Source organism: Hypomesus transpacificus, chromosome 6 (assembly GCF_021917145.1).
Source record: "Hypomesus transpacificus isolate Combined female chromosome 6, fHypTra1, whole genome shotgun sequence".
In the NCBI taxonomy this organism is placed as follows: Eukaryota; Metazoa; Chordata; class Actinopteri; order Osmeriformes; family Osmeridae; genus Hypomesus; species Hypomesus transpacificus.
In genome coordinates, this window is record NC_061065.1 from 1,988,184 (window position 1) to 2,011,787 (window position 23,604).

The 23,604-nt window shown below is 44.2% G+C and overlaps 1 protein-coding gene across 1 annotated transcript; it reads left to right on the forward strand.

Annotated features, from left to right (window-relative positions):
• The first annotated feature begins 155 nt into the window (after window positions 1-155).
• Window positions 156-23,161, forward strand: slc16a10 (solute carrier family 16 member 10). The gene is made up of 6 exons (XM_047021528.1): window positions 156-531; window positions 12,238-12,382; window positions 13,066-13,495; window positions 18,736-18,879; window positions 19,176-19,404; window positions 20,084-23,161. The coding sequence occupies exons 1-6, from the start codon at window positions 198-200 to the stop codon at window positions 20,326-20,328; spliced, it is 1,527 nt and encodes a 508-aa protein (XP_046877484.1). The 5' UTR covers window positions 156-197; the 3' UTR covers window positions 20,329-23,161.
• The last annotated feature ends 443 nt before the right edge of the window (window positions 23,162-23,604 follow it).

The following is a 23,604-nucleotide window of genomic DNA, read 5'->3' on the forward strand; positions in this document are numbered from 1 at the left end:
GCTTGAGTACAGTGTAGGCAAAAGCCAGAGAAATTACATTGCAGCGGATGATTGTACAATTTAGAACAGTTCTTTGTTTGGACATAATCTTGAAATTTGTGCCAAGACAAATTTGTGAACATATGAATATAATCAGTATTTAAATAAAATACGACTTTCAAGAGCTGTCAACTTACACATTCTGAGACCGACAAGAAATGACAGAAGGTAACAAAATGATCGAAAATGAACCTAAAGACTCGGTTGCAGAAAAGAGTGAGATGCAGTCAGAGGACAAACGTTTAGAAGACACAGAGGATGAGAAGAAGGAAAACGGGGAAAGCAAAGGTAACCTCCAGGAGCAATCCTCTGAAGCTGCAGCAGACCCAGAGTTCGAGCCCCCTGAAGGTGGCTGGGGATGGGTGGTGATGTTGGCTGCTATGTGGTGCAATGGAGCGGTGTTTGGTATCCAGAACGCATTCGGCATCCTTTTCGTTTCCCTTCTCAAAGAATTTGGCTCGGAAGAAGACGAAGACCTCCGGTTCAAAACAGGTGAGTAGACTAAATCTACACGTGGAGCTAGGAATACTGTAGGCTACTGGCTAGTCCAGGCGGCAAACGGTCACAGCATGTGAAACTTCTCTGTACAGTAGTGGGCTACAGTAATCGTAGCTATAACGGAATACAACAACCTCGCACTTCCTGGATGGCTGTCGAGTCGAGAAGAAACGACAATGTGCATATCCGAAATGCACAAATAATGAAAGAAATCTATTAATGTCACAAAAGATACAAGTTAGTGGTATTTAACAGCCCAAACCTTAGTCATGCAATCACCCGAAGCATGCCACATTGTTCAATTGAGACACTAGCCAAGCATGGTGAGTTTATAAGTCAATAAGCCTCCTCAAATTGGTAAACGCCAGAACCCCACAGGTCCATATGGGGTAACCCTACCCTAATCCATCTACTGTACCTGTATGACTCAGGTTAAATGCCCAGTCAAAAGAACCAGACTGGACGAGTATCAGTTAGAAAATGTCGTATTTTATTTGATGTATATTATCATAAACGCCTTAAGATCTATACAATCCTCTCGGCGACTAATCAAGCCTTTTTATACAGCAGATCAACAAGTCCCTTACTGGAGTGGCATAGAGTGTAGGCCAATGCCTTGTCATAAGGATTGCATCAGTGTAACTTCTCCAGCTGTCAACCCACATCTAAATTCCCTGCACTAGGATGTGTCCTCGTGTGTCTTGGAGGTCAATTTATAGCTGATTACTCTAGAACTAGGCCATAGGTGTCTTCCTGCCAGAAGACAGAGAAAAATAATATTTGTCTGTGCATGACTTCATGGTCTGTGCAGATAAATGTACATTTACAGTTAGCAGACACGTTTATCCAGAGCGACGTACAGTAAGTACAGGGATATTCTCCCTGAGGCAAGTAGGGTGAAGTGCCTTGCCCAAGGACACAACATTATTTGGCACAGGCCGGGAATTGAACCAACAACCTTCTGATTAATAGCCCGACACCTTAACCACTCAGCTATCTCACCCCATAATGGTGAATGTGGCTACAACATCTATAGACCTAGTTCACATTTTACATTTACGTTTACATATCATTAACATAAGCTAAAATATCACTTCATATAACATTTTTTCAAAAACTTACATCAACTGACAGACAGCCGATGTCCTGTTAGTGTTGTATGTGTTCCATCAGTTGGACTTGATATCAGTAAATGCTCATTCTTTTCTCAAACAATTCCCAGAGAAGGAATTCTACTATCCTCTTCACCTCTGACTCCTGTGTTTCCTGTTGTGAGTGCGAGGTGAAGTGACAGCAGACATTAGGGGCGAATCTAGGTTCCCACTTTTGGCAGGGCTAAGCCCCTAGATAAAACCTATTATTTTTCTTGTGACCCAGCCAAACTAGGGGGGTCTGGGGGCATGTTCCCCCAGAATAAAATATATTTAAATAGTGTCCTCTAGTGGGGTTTAGGAAAATAAATTAACAAATTAATATTTAAAATATGAAAGAAAAAAAAGAAAACGTTTTTTAAATTTGTTTTTTAATAAAAAACATTTGGGGGGGCTAATGAAACTTTGGGGGGGGCAGACATGCCAGTTGGAGAAGATCTAAGTATGAACATGTTTTGTCGAACAAATACCACCTAACCTGACAGGAAGTCTAGAAGAAGTTGAGGAAGTGTAGAGGAAAGTCTGGCATGGAAAGGTTGAAAGGATCATAGACCTTAGACCTAGGCGTAGTGTTGGACTGACCCTATCATCTCTAGACTGTAGACTTATTTCATGAGATTTAGTTACTGGCTGTTAAGAAAGTTAGACATGGACTGTATCAATCCTGTGTTCTTTAAATAAACTTTTCTTAGGATAGAATAACATCTACATAATGCAAGGCCGTAGCACATTTATATTTCTAAATCAAAATATTGGGGGGGACATTTTGACCAGATTTGAATATTGGGGGGGATGTCCCCCCCCCAATATGTATTATGATTACGGCCTTGACATAATGATGAATTGGGCTTATCGAGTTGTTTACAAAGGAAACGGTTGAGTTTGATAGGGGAGTTGGGACTCATGTTAAAACAGTTTGAGAGGGAAACTGTGGAGAGGTTTGTGTGAAAATGTATATACATTTGGGGTACAGTAAGTCATTTTAGCATAGGAAAGAAATAGATGAAATGTTAAGAGCTTCATCTCAGATTGGGGAATGGTTGCAACGCATCTTGCACACTCCAGGAATCACAAGTAGAATTGAGTAATTCTAAATGTTGCAATCCCAGACACAGTGTGCTGGTTTCACTCTCACAACAACATGAAGGGCATGGAAAAGTATATTTGGCTTCATGCTACCCATGATGACATCCCACTATCATCATTTATTTGGGCTAATACAATTTGTTGGGTTTAATGGGGTTAAATGGGTATTTAGGTCAATCAAGTTTACATCAGAGTCTGTTTAATTTAGCAGAGGGTTGATACTTAATTTCTGACTATTACATAATACAGACTATGCCTGTGGGTGTCAGGAATAGAAATGTGTTCATATTGAGATTCCCTTGAAGTATTTCTGTTGGAGAATGTGTGAAATAGAACAGGTGTTGAAATGCTAGCAGCAGAAAAACCAAGCACATGTCCAAGCTTGCTATGGGCTATCCCCTGTTATCTTACAAAGTGGTGTGCAACCAGCTACGAGTTCCCACGAATGCTATGTAAAAGTTGCCACTTGTCAGTTTCACAGGACCATAGAAGCCAGTTAGGAAAATTGAAACCTACATAGTACTTGTCATGGCATGTAATGCCCCCCAAATGTCTCACAACCTGTCATACCTCAATAACCCCCCCTCAGGATCTGGGATTTTAGTACAGTCCCTGCACACCCCCGCTCCCAGGGTACAGTGGTATGACCTTTTAATCATTGCCCACCCCCTGTTGGAAACAGAATGGCTGCCACTTGATGCCTATTCAGCCTGCCCAATTGGCAGAATAAACAAATTATTACTAGCTAATCTGATGGTGAAAGCCATGAGGGGACAGTGCATGTGGAGGGACCTCGGTGATCCGATGACGGGTACATCCAGGAAAGAGAGCTGTGTAGATGCTATTGTGATAACCAGAAACAGAAACCATGCACAGTAACTATGTTTTCAATTGTTGGTTTCCATTACTCCTGTACAAAGCATCCCGTTTGAAGAGGAAGACTGCAGATCACAGCAGGGTCACTATAAGAGCATTTATGAAAAGAATTTGGGCAATTATGCCTCACAAAATCTGATACCATAACTGAATCATGGTGTAACTTCAGGGGTCAAGAATGTGCCTGAATGAAAAGCTCCTCACTCAAAAACAATAAGGGTATACTAGAGAGCCGACCACTACGCTGTTTGTAGGTATTAGCCTATAATCCTCCAAGCACAAAGTAATTTGTTTTGCCTGCTGACGATTAATCACTCATGAATTGAGTGAAATCTGCCAGAGTTGGACCTCATTTCTTCCCACCTGTTCCCTTGGTGACCCCATTTGGATCCTGAACCATTGCTTCATGTGTATAGAGACCACTTAAGCCACTCTGTTTGGCTATTTTTAGGTGTTAGTTCAGGGTTGCTGTTTACAACTGTTCGGTGGTCTCGAGTGGTTCACTCACTGATTTGACGTTCGTCGTGCCGCAGTGTTAAAATAGAAGGTAGACCCATTTGTTGAGGTTTTATTGCTTTGTGATTTAAGAGATTAATGTAGTAAAAAAAAAAGAAAAGAAGGCTTGCAGTGCACATTACAGTGGTGCTGTCAAAACAGTTAGTAGCCTGGAATTCTGCAACAGTGACTTCACCTTTTCACTCCCACAGCTGGTCCCCAGGTCTAGGGTCGATTTGACCCTGGCAGTATACATCTACCTTCCTGACTGACTGCATGCAACCACCATAGGCGGAAGTCTGGCAGGGTTGGCCTTAATCAGCCAATCAATGTCCAGGATGCTGGGGTGGGGAGCATCAGGTTGGCCCCCTGCCAGCTCCCTGGCCTTCACATCTGTGTAATGGGCTCATTTTTGTCCCTTAACAGATGGGTCCAAATGGGGTTGTTCCTAGGCTTCCGGCCATAAAAGCCCTTTGCCCATGATGCCTAGTGTTAGAGCAGCTGTAAAAGAAAAAAAGAAAAAGAAACTCAACTTTGAGCCATTTGAGTGCAAAGTTCAAAGTTCCTGACCAGTCTGTCAGAACTTCTGAAGTAACCATCTGCTGGAACAAACAGGGAACTCAGATTCTTTATAGTGTTTGGCTAGCTAATGAGGTAAAACATGGGTAAGAGATAAAGCATGGTGTTTTCGTCTCCAGACGTGAAATTGACACCAAGCTCTGGGAGTTAAGCAAAACATTTATTTTAGGATTGCTTACATTGAGCTCTCACTGCCAGGGATGGGAGTTGCTTTGACTGGGTTTGACTGCATATGGTGTCAGAGATCTAACTGATCTAATTGGGCCACAATGTTGAAGGGCCATCTGCTGCAAATGATCACCTTAACACGGTAGAGTATGGTATAGCACAGGTCTTAAATAAGAACCGCAGTTATGATGCAAGATCAGAGTGCAAAATACCTACTCAGATGTGTGCAGCCGAAAGACATGGTTGCCTTACACATTAACAGCTCAGGCTCAAAGCACCCCTCACTGAACACAGGTCATAAACCGTTTCCTGAGCATTTGCAAGCGAGGAAACAGGTGAGATGTGTTGCATCACAGAATCTGGATGAACGTTTGAGATAATCCCACATGCTAGCACAATATGTACTTCCTCAAAATAATCTGCTCATCTGTCTAGTGGGGTTTGTCCCTAATCTGAGTGACAGTTGAGGGACTACACGGGGGAATCAAGAAATAGGTGGTGGAAGGCTGGGGAAGTCCTTCCTCTCCCCACACTCTGAGGTCTTCTCCTGGGGTCTAGCTCTGGGGTCTGCAGGCCATGGCGGGATCCTGAAGAGAAAAACACCACCACGTCTGATTAAAGAGAAAACATCTGCATCTCATGAGAGGCGCGAGCATTGGTCTAAAATTAATTGACAGATTGTATCTATATCACATTCTGGTTTATTCACTTGCACTGGCACCTGTGGCTTCACAGGTCTCTTGGTGTTAATGGCTTTAATGTCTCTTAAAAAGATAAATAGCCTCAGATATGTAGACATGTTTAACCAAGGTAGGTTTAAAAAAGAAAAAAAATGAAAGGATGGAAAAAATAGTAAAACAACACGCGGACTCCAAAAAACGATTATCTGCAAGCAGACATCTGTTAATGATTGACGGCGCATTTAATCTCTGTCTCACGGAAGATTGACACTGGGCTTGGGTGAAGGTTTTTGGAAGATAAAGCAGAGGGGAAAGTAAACACGCTGGCAGTGTTCAGAGCTTGCATGGCACACAACAGAAGCAGGAACAACCAAGTGTTAGGCTGCATGGTCGTGACACCATCAGCCCATAGCCAGAGGGGGTGGGAAACAGATACATAAAAACTGTAAATAAAACCTCCTAGAGCCAAACCTTAACAATACATTGTCCCTGTATAGATAACCACATCACTACATTTCATGATAGCTTTTTTGTTAGATCCTCAAACAAGCTCATCGGAAAGACTAAAATCCACACCGATGTGTAGGAGCTGTTAATAATTGACTATTGGGTAATTTCTGTTTATTTTTAAGTAAGATTACCATCTGTGCATGTGTCCTTATGTTCGACTGCCAGTTTATATTTCATTCAGAGACTTATCTCTCTGTTTGCCAGGAAACAAGAGTTGGAAATCCAGAAATAACCAGCTGTTGTCTCAGTTTAAGGACATGACAACAGCGAACCGAGTCTTTTCTAGATTATCCTTGAACCCCAGTGTGTTTAAATGTTTTGTTTTTGTTTTCTCACAAGGAAACTCATTCAAAACAAGGTCATGGCAGATGTTAGATAGATGAAGCAGTTGGATCTAGGCCTATGTGAAGATTTGCAATGTCACATTGTTCAAAACCATTTGGAACACAGATTCAGGCGAAAGTGGGAAAGCCTAAATGAAAAACATGCGCGAATGCTGGCCTCCCGCCATTTTGTTGTACGCTTGAAAAGAGGTGGGAAAGAAATTCCCCAATCACCATCAGCCCTGGCCATACCGCCCCCTTCTCACAGGACTCCCATTTAACATGTTACACATGGGGCCTTTTGCTCGCCAAGCAAATTCAGGTTTGTTTTTCCTTCCTTTTGCTGCATATCGTGACTTATCATTGGGAACCCTTTGTACTTTTTCACCATCTCAGCACCCCTGCGTTCCTTCACTTCCTGTGGCATGAGCAGGCGTCCTGAAAGTGAGCAGGTGTTTGAGATGAAAGCTGAATTGTGTCAAGAGCAGTGTATTCTCAAGGCTCCCAGTTTCTACATCTACAGTCCACACCCCACTCCACAGAGATCAGCCTGATGTAATGACTTCCATCCGGGGACTCTGGGAAATGAAGTTTCGACTGGTGTTGTAGTCTTTTTGTCCACTCCAGCCAGATGTGCGGTGGGGTACTGAGGTCCTCTGGGCGGTCCAGGAGATTAACCGGCCATTGCTTTAATTATTTGTGTAATTGCTGGCGTGGAGCTGTGGTAACCACCTAACTGGGGCTTTTCTCTTTAATGCTTGACATCACAGAGGACAGAGCTGACAAGAGGGCAATGGGAAGTCCTGAAAAATAAAGGAAGCTCGATCAAAGAGAGGCTAAAGTGTCAAAACTGGTTCAGCGTTCCATCAGGGTTCTGCAGAACCTCATAATGTTGGCTTCTTTTCAAATGAACAAGAATCTTTTTAAGCTGAGGTGTCTTTGTATTTGGTCACTGTCAAACCAAGCGGTCCAGGTAACAGCATAGATTAGCATACTACTTTGCTCCTGCTAATTAGTGTTTAAGTGTGTCAGATGGCTTAGGACATTTAATTTGTGGAGGGTTACCAACCCAGGTAGCTGAGCTATTTCAGTGTTGCAGTAATGTCACATGACAACCCCATCAAGAGACATGAGAAATTAGCTACGTGCCAAGCATGCCAGTCATACCAATCAAGAGCTATAACAGCTGTGTGGTAAACCTGCTAACCCTAACCCTACCATTTCTCCATCTTTGGATACCGGCTATGCTACAAACTGGCAAAGTCAGCAGCCACCAGCCACCAAGCCTACACTCTCTGTCACACTGACAGGGAGACTGGGGCATCTTACACTGCTGTACAAGACAGTCTTACAGCCCTGCACAGAGGGTCATTGGGTCTAAATTAGTCTGGTTGATTATCCTAATGAGAGATGGCTGCTGGCTGATGGGGTTGAGGCTATGTTGCTGTGGCGCAGCCAGAGAGACTGTGAGCTGTGGGCTGACATTGTTTCCTCTGCATGGGAGCTTGAGTGGGTCTGTGCCCCACAGCCTTGGCCGGTCTGTCCTGAGTTGACTGTGTCACAGGGCCCAGAGGTGTGTGCTGCCCTGTGGGGAGTCTCTGGAGTCGGGCCAGTTTGTTGTTCGTCGACCTGCAAAACCAGCTCAGATCAAACCCTTGAGTCTGGACAGAGGCAGGCGCCCTGCGGACAATGCTGCCAAAGACTAGCTTTAGCATTAGCCTATGTCATGTAGCCTTAGCATTAACCTAAGTCATGCAGCCTTAGCTTAAGCCATATAGTTGTAGCATAACCAAGCACATCCAGGACTGCCGTTGATAGCCCATAACACCTAAACCTGTTAAGGTTTGTTAGATTAAGATTTCAGTCTATATTGGTGTGGTAATGTTACCTCATCTGTTAAAATGACCTAACATACATACTTTGTGTTTAAACAATTCAATAGCTAGATCCTTGTAAGGTTACCCCCCTTTGTGTGAAGTAGATACAGGAGATCGGTATCATAATCCCTCTCTTTTGTATTTTTAACCTACTTATATTATCAAATTTAAGACATGCAAACATTTTGTGGCTTGTTTTCATGTGTTCTGTCCTGAATTCCGAAGAGTTTAGACACAGTGTTTATTTGAGATTCAGTGCACACCTGGACATTCATTGTAGTCACTTGACAGGTTGGTGGAGTTCTGTAGTCTAGTGATTCATGACTCCCTTCCATGTGAGCTTCTGATGGTGCAGAACAGAGTTCTAGATGGGGGAGGGACACGGAGGGGGAGGAGGGGAGGGACACGGAGGGGGAGGAGGGGAGGGACACGGAGGGGGAGGAGGGGAGGGACACGGAGGGGGAGGAGGTCATTTTGTTTGAAGACAGTGATTTACCAACTTAACTTATTTCTAAATCATTTTAGTTCCATTTCCCAGCAACCGCCCAGTGTTACCAACTTTTCACCATTAGTTTTGACAAAACATTTTCATCTAGCGACTACCGACAAATCTAATTTGTTTTTTGCAAATTTAAGCAGTTGCCATAACATGGTATTGCAACTTGACAAAATGGACCTCACATGGAACAATTCATGCAGAGGAGCTTATGTGACAGGGCAATAAGAGAGCAGGAGAGAGTGCCCTCAGTTTGTGCACATGGTGTGTGTGTGTCTGTGTGTGTCTGTGTGTGTCACAGAGGACCCAGACGGTGATCTAAGAACACAAGGACCAGCAGAAAAAAAAGCTAAAATGTATTCGATATTCACGATATTTCCAATTTTATATCGTCGTCAAAATGATTGCGATTAATATTCAATATATTGCCCAGCCCTAATTAGGACTCAGTGATCTGTGGTAACTTTTGAATGGTGGCAATTCTAGACAGCACTTAAGGGGTTTCCATTGATTTGAGCTAATAGGCAGCCTCTCAGCTAGAGAGGCGTAATGTAAGATTTTTTGTGTGTATTTGCTGGTTTCCATTAGGATCTGGAAACGAGACAGCTTGTTCTGTTTAATGTCCTGAGTCTGTTAGATGCACCACTGAGCTCTACTGACAACAGATTGTGCAACAAGTAACTCCCTTATCAGCAAATTTTTTTTCTTGTGAAATAAAATGTCTTATCTAATATATTCAGTCTGAGATGTGTTGGGAGGGGGGGTTGAATTTGGAAATGAGGGTGCAAGACACACCCCAATTTTTTTTCATCCTGTTTTCACAAACACATAAACGGGAATATATGAAAGAGAAAAATCTGAATAATAAGCATAAAATAAAAACTAAATCAATTGGATCCTTAGTTAAAATGATCCTAGCAAAAATGTTACACCTTGTGGATTGGTCTCACATGTTGAAATGGAAAGCTGAACAGCAGAGTTTCATAGGACCAAGTCAGACCAGCCGCTGGGTCAGCGTCAACTGGGACACTCAGCACTCTCCTTCACTGTTTCCTGAGTGAACAGGTTTATTAAGACTGAGGGGATTCCTTCACAGGATCTTTCAGGGAGGCAGGTCTGATGGGGTGACAGGGTTCAGTCCAGACTAGAGGCGGAGAGGCAGCCGAGGAGACAGGAGATTTAGGGCAGCTCTGCCTGGTTCGCTCTGTCTGCCAGAGACCCCAGCAGCCTCCGGCTAACAATGTATGTCACCTGGAAAGGGAGCATCCTGATATTACATTTTCAATTTGGAATTCCTCTTGGTCTGAAGCGTAAATACTTTTAAATCGAGAAATCCAGCAGATGAAAACGGAATAGCAATTTCCTGTTGTCTTTGTGAGATTCTTGTCCCCTTTAGTTAACTTTCATGTATTACACTGTGCTGGATAAAAACACTGTCGGCTCAGCAAATATTAGACTTACTCAGCAAATATGACTCCAGTGGATTTTGAGGAACCTTTTCTTAGCAAGCTTCATTCCATACTGCCCTCTGCACTGCCTAGTTTGAAGGGATATTCAAACAGTTATCAACATAAGGTTTCTACCTTCACTGGGAAATGTAAACCTGCCAGGATATTGAGCAAGAAGGGGCTAGCCGAAGCTGCATAACTATTAATACATGAAGATTTATGAACATGTTATGACGCTGGTGCGGTCTGCTTTTAGTTAACAGGTTTATGAGTCGCAGGTTCCCTCCATATGTCAGATAATTCTGTCTAACTAAAGCCACTCTGTAGACTGAATGCTGAATGTAAGTATTTTGAAGGATTTTCGATTCACTTCCACCAAGCCTGTCACAGCAGATGTTTCCTCTTCGTAAGAAATTATTCCATCGTTTCCTGTTATGAGACAAACGTTGAAAGTTTGCTTGGGTATGTCAATGTCTGGCTCTTGACTAGGATTTGGACTGTCTGTCATCATAACTATCTAGCAGCTGGCTCTGAGGGTGGCTAAGTATTAGTAGCCCTAAAGACACTGGAAGGGGGATGGAGACTGACTTAGAAAGTTTAAGATGAGTGATTTCAACCTTGAGGCCTAAGGTCTTTCCCCTCCCTGAGTGAGAACAGGACTCAGCAGTTTCAGCCAACTAGTGTCTCTTTTCCTGTCTACTTCCCAAGATTGGTTCCTCTATGTGGGGAAACTTGTAGACGAAGCAGAAACCCCCTACGTGTCTGACCGGCGTGAATGTTGAGTTAGTACACAGCTGTCCAGCCCCTTTCCTAACATGTTGTCCTCTTGGCATCACGGGTCTTCCATCCTCACTGTGGTCAAAGGCCGCTCACTGATGTGGGCACAAAGGGGCTGGGTGGAATTGTGTGTTCTTTCCCCGCTCTCGCTTGTTTGTCCATTAGCCACTGTTTACTTATTTCCAACAACACAAATAAAGGCAGGAAACTATATTCTTAAGGCTCCATGCAGTGTTTATTTATCTCGAGGAGTCTTGCTAGACAGTGGCTTGCTACAGGGAGTATTCCTGCAACTTGACTTCAGCTTCTTCATAGGAAAGGTTGAGGTATACACACCTGTTAGGACATAGTATTCTGCCTGTGTGCTGTGCTGCTGTGGTGTTGATAAATGGCACAAGAGTTTGCACAAGTATTCCCACCCACCCACCCTCCTCCTTCCTCCTCCTCCCCTTTCCTCCTCCTCCTCCCCCCGCCTCCCCTTTCCTCCTCTTTCCTTCCTCCCTCCTCCTTCCTCCTCCCTCATCCTCCCCCTTCCTCCCTCCTCCTTCCTCCTCCCTCATCCTCCCCCTTCCTCCCTCCTCCTTCCCCCTTCCTCCCTCATCCTTCCCCTTCCTCCTCCCTCCTCCCCTTTCCTCCCTCCTCCTTCCTCCTCCCTCATCCTCCCCCGTCCTCCCTCCTCCTCCCCCCTCCTTCCTCCTCCCTCATCCTCCCCCGTCCTCCCTCCTCCTCCCTCCTCCTTCCTCCTCCCTCATCCTCCCCCTTCCTCCCCCTTCACACAGGAAGGGCTGGATCCTGCCTCTGGATCCAGTTGCATGTTGTCTTCACCATTTATTTTTCTCTGTGATTGTCTTGCAGCGTGGTTCAAAGGTCATCAATGCTTTTGTGTGTGGGCACATTGTGTAGTTCCTAGTAGTCTGTAGACATAGAGGCACACCCTTTTTAAACCTACTGCAGAAACCAAGTCCAAAGGTCAGCTCAGTGATACAAGGCCGCAGAAGTTGGACCTGTTAGCCTAGTTGCAAAAATACAGAGAACTCACCAATCACAAACACAAGTTCGTGATAAATTATTGTTGTTGTTGTTGTTGAAAACCACCTGTAACACAATCTACCACAGTCCTGTCTGCTCTGCCGCTTGTGTAACAGTAGAATCTGAGGGAAACGCTGCCGTTTTTGTCTGCACTGTAACATCATTCTCTCCCCCTCTCCCTCCCCCTGTCTCTCTCTCTCTGCAGCGTGGGTGGGTTCTCTTTCGATGGGGATGATCTTCTTCTGCTCTCCTATCGTCAGCGTGTTCACAGACCTGCTGGGATGTCGTATAACGGCCGTGGGCGGGGCCGCGGTGGGCCTGGTCGGCCTATTGGCCAGCTCCTTTGTCACGTAAGTGCCACCTACCTTACTACTATCTTGGGAGGGGTGGTCCTGCTATATGACGTGTGTGTGTGAGAGACACACAGAGAGAGAGAGAGAGAGAGAGAGAGAGAGAGAGAGAGAGAGAGAGAGAGAGAGAGACATGTGAATGAGCGATGTCCCTAAACAGGAAAAAAACATTAAGTCCTCTTCTCACATCTTCCTTGAGACTAGGTAGAGCAATCCCAAATTATCTGTCAGTTTTATTCTAAAATAAATAGTTTATTAGATTACAAGGGCAGTACTGAAGTGTTAAGGTGTTACTATTAACAACTAGTTACAGGTGCCTTATCAGGGACTTTGGCTGTAGCAGTGAAAGTTAACAGCTGCTTAGCTGACCACAGCTTTGAAAAATACCTTCAATCGAACTTATCTGTGTAGCAGCTCAGTTGACATGGTGTGACTGTAGCTAATAATGTGGGGGAGCAGAAACAGCCGGCCAGGGCAGCAAGTTAGCGCCTCTAATCATCTATCTGAGAGAAATGTGTTTTGGAAGCACGACAATTCAATCAAGCACATTCTGTGTGGGGCGAGTGGCTAAGGGGAGGGAGTTCACATTATGACATGCCTGTGGTAGACTCCTTACATTCCCGGCTTATCCTTCTCCTCTTCCTTCCCCTGAATGTCCCCCTCCCGCCCCCCGTCCCCCCCAGGTCCCTGGGCCCCCTCTACTTCACCTACGGCATTGTGTTTGCCTGCGGCTGCTCCTTCGCCTATCAGCCCAGCCTGGTCATCCTGGGCCACTACTTCAAGAAACGCCTGGGCCTGGTCAACGGTATCGTGACGGCGGGCTCCAGTGCCTTCACAGTTACCCTGCCCTTGCTCCTCTCTGGTCTGCTGGAGAAGGTGGGCCTGCAGAACACCATGCGTGTCCTCAGCATCCTCATGTTCATCCTCATGCTGGCTAGCCTCACCTACACGCCCCTGCTGCCCAGCCCTCACAAGGCCTCTGGGAGCGGCCGGCGCTGCCCGTCCATGAAGCAGGTGTTCAACGTTAACATCTGGAAGTCCCTGGGCTACCGCATCTGGGCCTTCGGAGTGCCCGCTGCCCTCTACGGATACTTTGTCCCTTACGTCCACCTGGTGAGTCGGAGATTTGATGCTTTTGATTTGATCCAAAACTCTATTCTCACTAATGGGAGGTCAGATGGCTGAGCGGTGAGGGAGTTGGGCTAGTAATCAGAAGGTTGCTGGATCGATTTCCCGCCGTGCCAAATGACATTGTGTCCTTGGGCAAGGCACTTCACCCTACTTGCCTCGGGGGGAATGTCCCTGTACTTACTGTAAGTCGCTCTGGATAAAAGCGTCTGCTAAATGACTAAATGTAAATGTAATGATTCCTAATATTCCTACAAATTCCTACGACCATTCAGTGTGGTTTTGGGGTCACCTAGCTTTCCAAGTGTGGGTTAAATATCTAAACGTGTTTCTGTTAACGTCCCCCTGTGTGTCAGTGTGTGGAAGGTTACCATCATGTAGGAAAAACAGGGATCATAAGAAGCCATGTGTAGCTGCCACATGGTGGGGGAGCTGCTGTTGTCTGACAGTGTCGGTCTACAACCCAGGAGAGAAATCCAGTTTCCTGGTTGAACTTGAGTTTGGGTCGTTTATCTGGCTTAGAGGGGGATCCAGTGGAGAGGAGAGGTCAGGGGTCACCTGCAGGAGTAGAGCTCCACAAACACAGAAAGGAAAACACATTAGTGTCAGGGGCTGTTGGTGTAAAAGGTGAGAGGAAGGGTTTATCTTGACAACACAGATATCCATGACTGCATCAAACGTATGCAAGTGTTAATGTGTTCAAATATGGATCCGATCTGAAAACAGATCTTTTTAAAATCTGTTTCTAGCTTGGTTTTACAAGAACATCGTTTTTATAAAGACCTGCTTGTTTGCCCCCTACTGGTAAAGATCAACTCGGTTGACTTTTAAGAGCCTTTTAAGCCTCCAAACTGGACCTGGAATGTCAATATTTAAAGGATCTGACATCTGCTGTGTTTTCAGATGATCCATCAGTCTGAAAATAGGATACAAAATATGTTCTATTTAGTTTTGTGTACAGTTGCATACACAAACCTTAGATAATGTGACTCTTGAGAAAGAGCCTGGAGAGAGAGAGAGAGAGAGAGAGAGAGAGAGAGAGAGAGAGAGAGAGAGAGAGAGAGAGAGAGAGAGAGAGAGAGAGAGAGAGAGAGAGAGAGAGAGAGAGAGAGAGAGAGAGAGAGAGAGAGAGAGAGAATCTTAAACGCTAAGATTGTCAAACGTGCTAGATTTTGCTGGTCTGCATACCACAGAGATGCAGTACTTCACAGCAACTCCATAATCCCACCAGAACACACGCTTGAAAGTTCCGCTGTGTGGTCTGAGGACGGTAAGCAAATATGGCAGCAAGGCTTGACCGAGGGGAGACGGGGAGCTCTGGTTGCAGACCAGCACAGTTACATAAATACAGGTCTTTATTATTCTAGTATTCCATAGCATTTACATTACGGAAAATAAGGTTTTGAGGAAAGAAGGATTTGGGCGGCTTTAGAGTCTTTTGTGTGAAGTGGGTTCAGGAGGTGACTGTTTATTTGGGTTTGCCGACTTTGTTATTAGAAGAAGGTCAGGTTCTTCTAGGGATCCAAACCCCTGGGTTTTCCCAACACTTCTCCAGTGTCCGCTACCCCAGCTGGGACACCCACGGGCCATGTCCAACCCTTCAAATTGAGCCTTGAGAAGACTGTGGATCCCTGTGGTGAGAGGATGGATGTGGCCTTGGCCCTTCAGGAAGGGAGAGCACAGTCCTGGTGGGTAGGGGCCAGCCCAGCCGGCCTAGCTTAGCGGGGAGCGCTAGCTGTTTTTACACCCTCCCTGGCTGCTTCTTTCAGGCTCTGGGCTTAGCTCCTCAACGCTGCTGTTCTTGTGTCTAGTACGTGTGTACTCGCATTATCCAGAGCCAAGGCCCTTCCTATCAGTAGAAGATTGTTGCAGTGTAAAGTCCTGCAGGAGCAGGGCCTGTCACACCTGTCCAGGTACTCCTGATAGGTAACATGACCCCCTTTCATGTTCATCACGACTGGGGTTTGTGGAAGTCTGATAATAGGTGTGGTGGATGTTGTACCTATGTGCACAGTATCCAAACTCCACTTCACTAAAAGGCCATTTCCATATCTGTTCAACAAAGCACATGTCTGTGTGGCCTACTTATGATCCGTGTGACCTGCTTATGATCTGTGTGGCCTGCTTATGATGGTGTCCTGCTGATATTTTGCTGCTGTTTGACTTTAGTCCTGCGTTTTTGTGTGTGTCTGTTTATTCAGCATGTGTTTATTTAAATGTGATCAAAGACTCACACGCACTCTGAGTCAACATCCCTCAAGGTTTTAGGGTGAATCTGGACGCGTGTGTGTTGGCTGTGGGCATGCGGCTGTTTTTGTTAAAGGAACAAGGACCTCTGGGATTGGTCCAACACTTGCTGTTTGACAAACCATTGTCTGTCTTCAGATTATAAAATAACAAATCAGGAATGTGGGCTGAGCATGAAATGAAAGTGACAGCTGTAACTGACGTTAGATACTGAATGACCACAGCTCTGGTCTGGAGGTAGGGAGAGATATACTGTATAGATGGTTTCTGTCAATTCAGCGATCTGATGCTAGTGTGAATGACTGGAGTGTAGCAGGGATTCATAGCCTGACAATCCCTGCTGTCTGGCCCTGCCATCTAACCCTGCTGTCTAGCCCTGCCATCTAACCCTGCCGTCTGGCCCTGCTGTCTGGCCCTGCTGTCTGGCCCTGCCGTCTGGCCCTGCCGTCTGGCCCTGCTGTCTAGCCCTGCCATCTAACCTTGCTGTCTAGCCCTGCTGTCTAGCCCTGCCGTCTAGCCCTGCTGTCTAGCCCTGCTGTCTGGCCCTGCCATCTAACCCTGCTGTCTGGCCCTGCCGTCTGGCCCTGCCATCTAACCCTGCTGTCTAGCCCTGCCATCTAACCCTGCTGTCTGGCCCTGCCATCTAACCCTGCTGTCTGGCCCTGCCATCTAACCCTGCTGTCTGGCCCTGCCATCTAACCCTGTTGTCTGGCCCTGCCATCTAACCCTGCCATCTAACCCTGCCATCTAACCCTGTTGTCTGGCCCTGCCATCTAACCCTGCTGTCTGGCCCTGCTGTCTAACCCTGCTGTCTGGTCCTGCCTCCTAGCCCTGCTGTCTAACCCTGTCATCTAGCCTTGCTGTCTGGCCCTGCTGTCTGGCAAGCTTCACATGATTCCTGTCTGGTCGAGTGTGTGTCAGCAGAGGCCTTTTTGGAACACGGCAGGATTTGTGCTGACCAACGACAGATTTATGCCACCCCCTGCAGAGTGTTTCTGTCGTATATATAGAAAATGGAGGGTCAAAGCTCTTGTTTATGTTTTTATGACGCATATCATACACTGTGTTACTGATAAGATAACCTCCTGATGTTGTGGTAAACATCCTCACTGAAGAGGGTTAGCTTGGTAGTAGCTCTTTCCAAAATTAGTAGGTAATTATTTATGAGTCTCAAAGGAAATGACTTTGAGAGGAAGCCAAAAACCTGACATGGGAGATTAAAAAAAAAGAAGAAAGAATTGAATCTGCACGATATGGTATTTTCAGCCACAGGGTTCTGGCTGCTATTAAATCAAATCACTATTTTATTTGTATCCCTTTTCCCAAGCAGTGTCCCAGACAGCTTCACATACGCCCATAGAACTGCACCTAAACCAACCTAAACCAGGAAAACTCAGAAATTCAGTGAGGGATCCCCTCCTCCATAGACCTCTTCCATCTGGGCTGGAAGCCGGCATCATCACAAGCCTTTAATCCTGGTCATACTTGGGATATGAAGAACAGTGAAGGGATGCTTTTTATAAATGTTGGGATTGAGTTTGACTATAATGCTGTCCTGTCAGAGACCCTGGTCCCATATGGTGCAGTTTTAAAGGTCATCACCCCTGAGGCAAACTGACCGGGTCGAGGTGAGTGTTTCACACGCTGTTCACATTTAGGACTTCACCCTGTTAGCTGCATCAATCACCCTTGTCCAAGTGACCGCTCTCAGCCCACTCCTACAGCCCCACAGGACCATGTGGAACAGAACGCCTCAGAGCAGAAAACTAGGACTAGAAAAAGATCTGTTGTTGTTCTATAAAGACTGATGAATCATCCAGGAGAGATAGATGGATCCCGGTGTGACCTGCAGGGAATACAGGAAGGGGGAGAAGGAGGGGTAGGAGGAGTAATAGAGGTTCTTTGACTCGGGGACCGGACGGGATGTAGCATCCTTGGAGGCCGTAGCTGCTGGGGGTCTCCTGGTAGAGGGGCCTCCCTGCCCCTCTGGTCCTCTGCATGTTTTCCTCCTGGCCTTCCTGCCAGTGGGTCTCTCAGGTTGGGTTTAACGGGGCGGGGGAACGGTGAAGACTGACTCCTGAAACACAACCATCTGGGCTCCTTCTCCTCAGCTGTGGGCAACATGTAGTCGAGCTCTGATAGGCTGCTCGGCGTCCTCCCCTTGACTGTAACATGAGCGGAGACTGCTGTGGTAAATACAGTTAAAATGCATCGATGAACGGTTTGAAATGGCTTTAGATGGGGGGGTGAGATGAGGCGATGCTAGCGCCCCTCCCTTGTGAAACAAGAATGATTTAGAGAAGAGGGAGGCTCCTCCTCTCTGGGGTGTCCTGAAAAATGGGGAAATTGTAGAGCCCCTTAAACTGGCCCCAACTCTCTGCCCCGCACCTCTATGAACACGTACAGCACAGATCATTCCCCAAATCTTACATGCAGAACTCTGAACTCTGAAAAGGGTTAGTATAATCCTGCATACTCACACAAAGGGGAACTGCACCAAGGCCAAACATAAAATTCCCACAGTCTAAGACATTTGATTGCATTCTGCATTAAATAGTTGCCTCTTCAGTATGAAACATGACTTTTTACAGCCTTAGCTAACGAATGAATTTAGTGTTTGTTCTGGGTATTATTGTGATGTATTCAACCAGACTTCATTCGATTAAGTGAGTGGCAGCTGTGGTCTGAGAACTTGCTTCCTGCCGCATCCTCTGACTCACAGCCTACTCCACTCTCGTTACTTTATGTTATATTATATTTTATTGCATACTGTACAGTTTTTGTTATTATTTTGCGGTACATTGTTGTAAATATCTGTAATTTTTTCATACTTTTTATAAATATTTAAAGACTGCACACACTTTTAGAATGTATATATATATATTATTTACTGTATGCACCGGCCCACCAAAGTAAATTCCTTGTTGTGTAAACTACTTGGCTATTAAACTCTTTTCTGATTGTGATCCCGTCTGTAGATGAAACACGTGGAGGAACGCTTCGGGAAGGACGCCAACAAGGAGGTCCTGCTCATGTGCATCGGTGTCACGTCCGGCGTGGGCCGGCTCATCTTCGGCAGGGTGGCCGACTACGTCCAAGGGGTCAACAAGGTCTACCTGCAGGTAAGACTGGGGGTGCTGGTTCTACCTGCAGGTAAGACTGGGGGTGCTGGTTCTACCTGCAGGTAAGACTGGGGGTGCTGGTTCTACCTGCAGGTAAGACTGGGGGTGCTGGTTCTACCTGCAGGTAAGACTGGGGGTGCTGGTTCTACCTGCAGGTAAGACTGGGGGTGCTGGTTCTACCTGCAGGGGAGCAGGGGAGCATGGTTTCTCCTTGCTAGGCCTCTGAACAACCATCCACAGTCACGGTGATGATGATCAGTGGTAAAGACTGAGGACTCCTGCTACTTCCTCGCCAGGTGTCGTCCTTCCTGGTGATCGGTGTGATGTCCATGATGATCCCACTGTGCAACATCTTCGGAGGCCTGATTGCCGTGTGCCTGTTGATGGGGCTGTTTGACGGCTGCTTCATCTGTATCATGGCCCCCATCGCCTTCGAGCTGGTGGGCTCCAAGGATGTGTCCCAGGCCATCGGCTTCCTACTGGGCATGATGTCTGTGCCCATGACGGTGGGACCTCCTATTGCAGGTACATAACAGAATTAAGAGCTGGGTGTTCAGAAGTGTAAAGAGCCAGTCATAAATTGCTCTCTTTTGCCATCTGGTGGTTGTACATAGTATACTTTTTTTGTCAGACGGTCTCTTTGCTGGAAGGTTTTGCATTGAAAGGTTCGAAAACACGAGGACGATCAGTCAGTCTGTCTCATGACAGTTTAATACCTTACGATGTCAACTGCATGCGAGAGGGGAAAGTGTCAATGTGCCAGCCTGGTGTTAAAATGTACAGTTTATGTAACAATGTATAAACAGCGAGGACAGTGTATATTCATTTCACTCTGATGGAATGCGCTAGGACAAACATCTATTCATCTTTACCCAACAGTCATGTGCCACCTCCTTAACCTGAGCTATAGACAAGACATACATTTTACTCCTAAATAGACAAGCTTTCCAGGAAAAGAAGGCTGAGTGATAAACCTCCAACATATATTGATATGTTGTGTTAAACTAATGCATTTTACATACTCCTTACCAGATAATCTTGCCATTATTGTGTATCATGGAAATATTGTGGTTGTAAATTACAGATGCTAATGCAGCTACTGTATCTGTCTCCCTCTTTTTCTCTCACCCACCCACCCCCGCCCTCCCCCACACACACACACACACACACACACACACATGTACACACACTTCTGTCTGTCCAGGGTTCCTAAGAGACAGGCTGGGCAGCTACGACGTCGCCTTCTACCTAGCAGGTATCCCCCCCATCATCGGTGGAGCAGTGCTGTGTCTGATCCCGTGGGTAGAGGCGAGGCGCAAGAGGAGAGAGGCGGAGGAGGCGCTGCGGAGGGGAGACGCCTCCACCAAAATGCTGGACTGTGAGAAGACCAGTCTATCTCAGGGAGTCTCAACACAGACCAAGGCTTTAGATTCTGAATCTGTTCTTTAGGTTTTCAAAACACACTTAAGAAATGCACAGATACACACATAAATACTCAATCACACCTATAGACACCGATGAGACTGCTGACAAAAAATATTTTTTAACACTATAGATGTCACAGTAGAAAGTAATTCACTTTGTGGATATGAGCTAACCATATTTCAAAGGCTGCCTTTGCGAGATGATGTGAATATGCTGACGTTGGATGCATATCAGTTCAACTCTTAGATACTCGACAATTTTACACGAATGTGATCGTTTTACATCAACTTGCTGTTGAATTAACTTGAAGATAAAAATAGAAAGTAGGAAATCTCACATTTTATAGTATATTGAAGGGAACGAATGATTCACTTGGGGTTTGCTGCTTTTTAAAGGCATCAAACATTCATTTTACTTACAAATAGTAGTGGCCAGTCTTACTTCAAAATTCCCCATTTTTTATTGGCTTCTGTTGGGAATGTAGTTATATTCTGTGAAGGCCATTTAGACCATTGGGAGAAGAAGAAAAAATGCTTTATGAAAAACCGACATTTGTCTGACCAAGACTAGATGATGCATTTGAAATGAATTGTAATTTAAACCGGGAAACATTAGTCGGTGCATGAATGTCCAATGACATTTTATTTTTTCATAGAATGGCCGGTTGGTTTTTATACGTCTTACTACATGCCAAATGAATGCTTGAGGATTTTCTTTTGAAATATTTTAATGAAAAATATTAACGTCACTTCAAAGAAGTGCTTTACGAAATGATAGGTTGGTGGTCTTTTGTAGAAGGATTTCACGATTGTCTTATTTCAAAGGTGCTTGAACACCACAAGGGAGCTGCTTCAAGCACAACTGATTCCATCCAACCCATGCCATCAGAAATGACAACATTTCAAGGCTTTTGTCTGAACATAAGTCTGACTTCTCTGTAGGCTGGATTAATCTTATTTTTGAATTGTTTGTTAATTAATCATCATTAATGTATGCAGAAATGACCACTGACAGAGCCTAAGAATGCTAGGCAGTGTTTAGTGTCATTGCCATTGTCATGTTTGGAAACACGACAGATGTTTGCCAAAACAGGACAGAATCTTAAAAAGTGAAGGATCAACATGAAAATGGATTTGTAGGAAGTCATTTTGAAGCTTTTACCTGTGTGAATGATAATTGTGATTTTACCTTTGAGGTTGGCAGTATGTCTTTCCCCCATATTAGTCTAAACCAATTTATGAATTTTATATACAAGTAAATAGTTTCCACCAATATCAATTAAGCATTTACAAATGTGGATCCAGATTAAGTCAAGTTAACCAGTGACTATGTGCTCAGTCAGTTGACATCTTTTAGATAAATGTTTATTTTAATTATCGTATTTTCATATTTTGTATTTATTTTTTCTAGAATGTTTAGATAATGTCTTGCCATAATTAGTGGGTATCTGCCTACCGTTTATAATAGTATTCAATATATTGAAGGCAGAATGGGAAAGTATTTGGAAAGTGCCCTTGTAGATGGCCAACTTACATGATTTAATGTGTATGTTTATCCACAATTCACGTAACTAAACCAGCTAGAACATTTGGGGAAATGGTCACTTGTAAATGTAAAGAAATAACAGAGTTATTTTAGAAAATTCAACTGTAAAGACCTGACAATCTGACAAACCACTAAACATGTAAAATGACTGGCAAAATTGCTAAACACAAGGCTCCACCATAAAACACTAGTGGGTCAGTGATGTTTCACGATACGGATTTTGATGCAAACTACCTCAAATGTAATGAACATTTCTGGTATTTTGTCCTACAACAACAGCTGTTGTAGAATTAAAAGCTTTAATGTGCAAACCATTTAGGAAACTTGACCATTATGTTTTCCATCATAGTATCTCTTGCAGAGACAATCCTAAATGTAACCATTTAGACCTTGTGAAAGAGTCTGTCAGCTTGCCAACTTCACTGTTTGCCTTTCTTAGGTGTGGTGCTGTTTATATTTGAGTGGAACTAAAGAAATTGTTTGTGAACTGTGGAAGGCAAATAGTTCTGATAAGAAAGCTTACAATTGAATATAGCTCTATCTTACCATTGAAATACCCTAGTTACACAAAAGTGTTGGGGAGGTGGTGGTGGGGGTTCTGATTGTTAGGCATTCACCAAATCATACTGCTTAGTTTAGTTTAGCTCATTTACATTTAATTCCTGCCATGCATTTATTCTTTTTTATATATATTTTACAGAATTTGTACCTCTGAGGTTGATAAAAAGACCTCTTTGCCATAGTCTCTACAAATTGTTTTAAACTAGTTGTTTCAGAAATTATTACTTGAATATCATTTTTTTGACATCCAAAGACGTCACTTTTTGGGAATGTCTCGGTATATGCGAGAGACAAAATATTAGTCTATGCATGTTCGATTTTACTATGGGGCTGAAGACCAAAATAATCTGCATAGTGTCATATAATGTGGCCGCTCAAGTTGGTTTTAGAAAAGGCTACACATTATCCAAAATATGGCTTTATACAAACGTAATTTAATGTTTTTGAAATGATGTTCTAACTAAACGACAATTACACAAATGTGTGTATGTTGTTAGAAATACTAAAAATTGCTGCTTAAATCCCAATTTTGTTGTGTTTTTGTTTCTAGTTTGTGCCAAAAATGGATTTGCTTGTAGTTTTTATTTTTGTCCTTATAGGCTCGTGTTAACAGTTCAATATTTTGCTATCAAATGCTTGTTTTTGATTTAATAATATGCAATGTACCACAGTGCTATGTGCAATGTAGTGCAAATACAACAGAAATTAAATATTATTTTTAACTAAGTAAAAATTGATGTTGTGTTCCAAGCTCCCGACTCATCAGTCCTTTGTCTAGTTGTTTTTATTGGGTTAACAAAATAATTTACAACATTTGCTGTGCAATATGTATTAAACTTCACTTTATGCATTAAACTTGTTGTGCGTGATAGCCAGGAAATGAAAAAAGGTGCGCAATGACAAGAAATTATATTGATCATGACACCAAATACAGATTTAAACTAAAGTAACGAGTCTGGTTTGAAAATGTAAGAAATAGAAAGTACAGATATTTGTGTAAAAGATTTTGGATTGAATGTAAAAAGTTGCCAGAAAATGTATAGTGAAGGAAAGTATTGATACCAGAAAAATCTATCAAAAAAAATCAGTCAAGCAAGGAAACAAACAGGCAGGTCTAGAGACGGCAGTGAAAAATTCTGGATAATTTGAGGAGTAACACTATAGTAGTAACGCACCCTCCTATTATATTGCTTA

Coding starts and splice junctions, on each gene's coding strand:
- slc16a10 (XM_047021528.1), top strand. CDS start 198: ATGACAGAAGGTAACAAAATGATCGAAAATGAACCTAAAGACTCGGTT. Junction 532..12,237: donor AGACCTCCGGTTCAAAACAG/GTGAGTAGACTA, acceptor CTCTCTCTGCAG/CGTGGGTGGGTTCTCTTTCG. Junction 19,405..20,083: donor GGTGGGACCTCCTATTGCAG/GTACATAACAGA, acceptor CTGTCTGTCCAG/GGTTCCTAAGAGACAGGCTG.